The sequence below is a fragment of the Andrographis paniculata genome, unplaced genomic scaffold, assembly GCF_009805555.1.
Source record: "Andrographis paniculata isolate CXL003 unplaced genomic scaffold, ASM980555v1 Contig43END, whole genome shotgun sequence".
Lineage (NCBI taxonomy): Eukaryota > Viridiplantae > Streptophyta > Magnoliopsida > Lamiales > Acanthaceae > Andrographis > Andrographis paniculata.
The window spans coordinates 1,218,955-1,225,622 of NW_026137577.1; the positions used below are offsets into that span (position 1 = coordinate 1,218,955).

At 31.1% G+C, this 6,668-nt stretch overlaps 1 protein-coding gene across 1 annotated transcript; it reads left to right on the plus strand.

Annotated features, from left to right (window-relative positions):
* The first annotated feature begins 1,608 nt into the window (after positions 1-1,608).
* On the plus strand, positions 1,609-4,876 carry LOC127251207 (putative late blight resistance protein homolog R1B-17). Its single transcript, XM_051274801.1, has 2 exons — positions 1,609-4,254; positions 4,733-4,876. Exons 1-2 carry the CDS (start codon positions 1,609-1,611, stop codon positions 4,763-4,765), a joined length of 2,679 nt encoding a protein of 892 aa, XP_051130758.1. The 3' UTR covers positions 4,766-4,876.
* Positions 4,877-6,668: the final 1,792 nt, after the last annotated feature.

Consider the following 6,668-nt stretch of genomic DNA (forward strand, 5'->3'; position numbering starts at 1 on the left):
TACTTATTTGTGATTTTATTTTCTTTGGCACTAGAAATGGATAAAATTTGATAAAGTAACCATACTTAAATTGTATATTTATTATGAGTAGCTAATTTCTTTAGTTCTAATATGATATTGAATTTTGATTTTGAGCTTGGATTTGTGAGATGTATTTTTATTTTTTTTTGTATAAATTAAATTTTGTTTGTAAGTTGATATTTGTACAAATTGGCATTTCGTGCCTATGATTGTTTTAATTAGTCTTTTTTCGTAGTCGAATTTTAGACTATTTCAACTGTAACGCTATAATGAAGCGTTACGTTGATGGTCTCAATCAATACATAAAAATACTATAGATAGTATATGAATATATAACCGACAACATATTGTATAACGAATTAATGTATTGTTAATTTGTTCCGTAAGGAATGGTATGGTGGTGTAGGAGTTGGATTTGTGACCGTGACGTTATGGGTTCAAACCCTCAACGTTTTAGGTCATCTGATTTTTCCGTCGGGCCTGATTTGCATGATTTGCAGGATATTAAGTTCAGTTGGGGGTTTATCCGGTGCGCACTTTCAGATAATAGCTGTATTAAAGTAAAAAGAGTGTCGGCAGCAGACAGCTCAACATATCACAACATAAAGACAGATTTCTTTCTGTGTCACATATTAATAGCAATAATAATATCAGTCTCAACTACTCTCAACCCAGCATCTGCAACAAATTTTATGCACATACATCCATCTGCACCGAATTAAGGTACTCCAATCTTTATACTTAACAAATTATTATTACAACGGTATTTTATTATTATTATTATTATTATTATTATTTTTATTATTATTAGAGTAAACTGTTTTTTCTAATCCTGGACCCCTTATCATTTTAGTTCCGTAGGTGGAGCCTGTCGCAAATTAGTCCCATAAGTGAAAATTTTTTGTTGTTTTAGTCCTCTGGCGCCGGAGACGCCCGCGTGGCTCGCCGGAGGTGACGTGTCCGCCAGGTCAGCGACACCTGGCGGACACGTGAATTTTATTTTCATTTTTTAAAAATTTTTTTAATATTTTTTTTAATTTATTTTTAATTTTATTTGTATTTATTTATTTGGTCCAATTAAAAAAAATTAAAAAAATTAAAAAAATTTAAAAAAAAAAAGTAAATCTACGTGTCCGCCAGGTGTCGTTGACCTGGCGGACACGTCACCTCCGGCGAGCCACGCGGGCGTCTCCGGCGCCGAAGGATTAAAATAGCGAAAAACTTTCACTTATGGGACTAGTTTGCAACAGGCTCCACTTACGGGACTAAAATGATAAAGGGGTCAATTACGGAACTAAAAAAAACAGTTTATCCTTATTATTATTGTTGTTGTTTATCATCGTTAAATAATTATATATATCAACTATGGTACTTAGAGCAGTTAATGAGCCTAAACCAATCAAAAAAAAAATTATATATAAGTTTGGCTCATTAAGACTCGAGCCAACTGAATGTTTACAAATCAAACAAATTATTTATCTGAGAATCTTAATTAATTCTACCTTGATTCTTTTTCACAAATAAAATAAATTCATAGTTGCTGAGGTTTTTTTTGTCATCAGGAGCCTAGTTCTGAGATTTTGATAGATGGCTGTTGCTGCTTATACATCCTTGGTTTCTCTTACTCATGTCCTCGACAATGTTCTTTACCGTGCTCGAATTTGTTTCCTTCATGTCGAAATAAAACAGATTGAATCTCTCCAAGAAGGTGTCAATTTCTTGATCGAACTCCTCGAACTTCATCCTGTAAGAGAATGTCAGAAGATAGAAAGTCTGTGGAGGCAAATATCGAAAGCTTGTTTTGAGGCTGAAGAAATATTCGACTTACATGTAGTGTGTCAACTTCAGAAGGGATCTTGGCGAGAAAACCCTGATATGGACCTGACAGGTTTTCGTGAAGATTTGGGCTTAATGATCGAAAAGATCGACTACTTCAAGAGAGATCTGTCGATGATTAAAGGGTTAGTGGACGAGGTCCGAGTTGGAAAACAAACCCGAGCTTCTATTCCTACTATTGGTTATTCATCGAATGTTTCTTCCAATGTGAAGAATATTATAGTGGGACTCGACGAAGATGTGATCAAGATTAAGTATGAGTTGGCTAGAGATGAAGCCAATCTCCAAATCATTCCAATTGTCGGAATGGGTGGCATTGGCAAGACTACTCTTGCTAAAAGGGTTTATGAAGATAAGTATGTTGTCGAACACTTTGATGTACGTATTTGGCTTACCGTATCCCAAAAGTATAGGGTTGATGAGATTCTTTTAGGTCTTGTCAATTATGGGAAAGTTGTAATATGTCGTGAAAATTTGGAAAGATGTGGAGAAGCATTGCACAAAAAGTTATTTGGTAGAAGATACTTGATTGTTATGGATGACCTATGGACTTTGCAAGCTTGGGATGAGTTTAGGAGGTTTTTTCCTGATAATGGTAATGGAAGTCGGATTATTATGACCACTAGGATGTCGAATATGGCTGCTTCTTTAGGATCTCACCAACCCTATTTGATGAGATTTCTAGACGAGAAAAAAAGTTGGAGTTTGTTTTGTCGAATTGTCTTTGGAGAAGAAAATTGTCCACATTTAGAGTTGTCGCAAATTGGAAGGGTGATTGTGAGAAATTGCAAAGGACTTCCTTTGGAAATTACGGTGATAGGAGGACTCCTTGCAAATGCGGGTTCGAGGAAAGATTATTGGGAATCCGTAGCAAAAAACGTAAGCTCCTTTGGTAATGCAAGTGACGGAGAACATTGTTTAAAGATATTACTTTTGAGTTATAATAATCTTCCTTTGTATCTGAAGCCGTGTTTTCTCTATATGAGAGTTTTCCGTGAAGATGCTAAAATTGATGTCTTGAAGCTAATTAGATTGTGGGTTGACGGGGGTTTCATAAAAGCGAGGGAAGGTCAAACTTTGGAAGAGCTCGCCGAGAGATACTTGAAAGAACTTGTCGATAGAAATCTAGTTTTTATGCGCGAACAAGGACTAATTGAGGAGGAAATAAAAACATGTGGTATTCATGATCTTTTGCGAGACTTATGCTTAAGTGAATCTAACAAAGAGCGATTTATGCATTTTCCGAGACTACAAGACATCCATATAAATTATGGCGAAAGATTGTGTTTCCTATGTGGAAGTTTTGTCTACGACGAGGATCGTAGTAATCCCTTTGAACTTGTTTTTGTTTCTTCTTCGACTTCACAAGGTTATCCTCATGTTTGTGGCGCTTGTAAAGCAACTTATTCGGGTATTAAGATACTAAGATTGGTCAAGGTCATGGACGAAGATGGTTGCTCTTGTGATTCCCTAGTGCAACACACTAAATTACGTAGTGTATCCGCTACAATGTTTTATTGTCCAAAATTTATATCTCCTTCGAATCTTCGATTGTTATGGAACCTTCAAACTTTATTATTTCCGGAAACTAAAAGTTCGGCCGCGATAGTTTTACCGTTTGAAATTTGGGAGATGCCTCAACTCAGAACTATTTACGCCGAAAGTTTGGTGATGCCTAAACCTCCGGATGCCAATGTTGAAGAGAAAGAGATCTTCATTCTCAAAAACCTTCATAGCCTTTCGGTTGCGTTGAATTTGGAGCTTACGGATGAAATTCTTCGTGGAATCCCAAATTTGAAGCAACTAGAAATCGAGCACAACGAGTGTATGAGAATGTCGAATGGTTCTCTTTGCGATCTTACCAAATTGTCGAAACTTAAATCATTACATGTCATAGGTGCTTATTGGAAGAGCTACATCTTTCCGAATTCGCTTAAACTATTGAAACTGAAGAAATGCACAATTCCTTGGAGTCGTATGTCGATGGTAAGTTCATTACCCAATCTTGAACATCTTGAGTTGAATGATACGGCGAAAGGGTCCGATTGGAATCCAACTGAAGGGGAATTTCTTCGACTAAAAGTATTGATCATCGTTCGTAGTGATCTAGTACAATGGATAGCCGACGAGTATCACTATCCGGTGCTTGAGGTGCTCGAACTTATTGAATTACCGTCCTTGGAAGAAATCCCTTGGGGCATCGGAGATATACCAACATTGCACAAGATTTCCTTGAAAAAATGCAGTGAGTCTTCTATCAATTCAGCATACCAAATATGGGAAGAACAACAAAGTATGGAAAATCATACTCTTAAGATCAATGTTTTCATGTATGGAGAGAATTTCCAATCAATGAGCTCATGGAAGATGATGATGATGATGATAGTGATATCTAAGGTACTTTTGAGGAACAAAGTATATATTTCTTTGGTATCATATTTATTTATTTATTTTTGGCAAAATTGCCCATAACTCCCTTGTGGTTTCGAAACTCAGCGTAAATTCCCCCTCTACTTTAAAAATTGCATGACGCCCCTTATACTTTAAGAAATGTTGCATGAAACCACTATGTGGTTTCGAAACTCAGCATAAATCCTCATTTTACTTTAAAAAAATTGCATGACATTCTCTTATACTTTCAAAAATATTGTATAAAACCCCCTCTGCCATGCAAAACATATAGATAGGAAATCATCTTCTTATCACACGAGAAAAGTTTCATGGTGGTGGGGTTCCATGCAACGTTTTTAAAAGTATAAGGAGGTATCATGCAATTTTTAAAGTATAGGGAGATTTTACGCTAAATTTCGAAACCATAGGGGAGTTATAAGCAACCTTTATTTTTTTTAGTCTTTCTAACTTGCTAAAATTTCAGGTTCAATTTTGGGAAATAAGAAATCAAGTGTGAGGTATGCCATGGATTTTCAAATGCACATTATCAAAATGTTTTTGATTGCATATGTGTGTAATGTTTTCCTTGTACTTGGAGATGTTTTAATATTAATTAGATTTTTGTTATTATTCATTGATAATTGTCAAAGTATTTTGTTATTAGGGTGAAATAGTTTTTTATTATTTTTTAAAGATATTATTATTGTGCTAACTAATTATAATCGATATAATGCTAACCACATACAATATATATATGACCAAGTATAAAAATTCACAATGCATATATTACATAGTGTATTAACATGGCATACATTATATATATATATATATATATATTTTACTTAGTATACGTATATCCCACATCTATGAATTCCTTCCTATACTCATAATTTTGAAAATTTTAATTTCAAAAAAGTAATTTTAAAATTTTATATAAAATAATAATAATAATAATTATAATATACACTCTGTCCATCTTGTCAAATTTAATTTTACATTTTTTTAGTATGCTTAATTTTTCCAATTACTAATTTTTTGAAAAAATCAAAATACTTAATATTTAATTATTGACCAGCATTAAATATTTATCTATAACAAATATCATTATCATTTTTACCTATCATTTTCATTCTCTCTTCAATCCCTTTTATTTATTTTTATTAATACTCTTAATTACTTTATATTTTTCAATAAAATATTCATATTTTTTAATATTCGTGTCGATCCAAAATAAGCTAAACTTTTTGGACAGACAGAATGAGTAGTATACTACAATCAATCTATAATATTCGAATCATATGTTACAATTTTCTTTTTTCAACCAGCTAAATCAACTCTTCTCTAAATCACCAATTAAAAAAAAATAAAAAAAAAAACCAAAAAACAAAACGTATTCATCCATAACAATCACATTATATAAATATATTCAAATAAATATCTCATAAACAAGAATATTATATTTACATATGGGAATATATTTATGTGTTTTTATAATGAGGTTGGTTCACTAATACATTTTTTTTTGTCGACTTTGTAGATCATGAGGTAGAAATATTTTTTTTTTAGATTTTTTTTATTTATTTATTTTGTATTACGTATGAATAATTTTATATGTAATTTTATTATATTATATATTATATTTTTTTTTCAAATATTTGGCAGCATCTTCTCGAACAATATGTGGTTTACTTGTATATGAGCCACTAAAGTCAAACTGAAAATAAATATCTCACAAATTTTGTTAACCTAACTATTGACACAAAGTTATATTTTGCAAACTCAATCTCTAATTCTCAGCTTGCAATATTATTTTATTGATTTTTATATTTATTTATTTATTTTTATGAGACTATCGTGTGTGTGTGTATATATAGTAGCTGATATTATTTTTTTAAAATATTTTTTTAGCTAAATATATTTTATATGAGTTTTTTACTTTATTTTTAAATAAAATAGTTTAGATAACTGTTCTCAAAACTTATAATTACATATAATATTATATTGAATTTGTTATAAATATTGATAATTTTATTTGATTTTTTTATTAATTTTAATCATTATTTTTTTTAATTATTATATAAATGATACTAATTTATTAATCATTTTGTCTCGTTATCGTGTTCATGCTGCCATTTCTACATGTCTCACATCTCATTTAAAATTTTATTTAAAAAAAAATATTATACATTTTAATCATATTTTAGATTTTATATTTTATAATTTTTAATATTAATTAGACTAATTAGTTATTTTAATATAGCTTTTAAATTATTTTTGTGATATTGTAATTACTTTTGCTATATATTCTTTTTTATTTATTAGACCATATACTATTCCTCTATTTTCTTTAATTTTTTTCTAAATTTTAACTTTTACTCCAACCCACTTTATATTTTCCTTTAGAAGGAATATTCCACTAT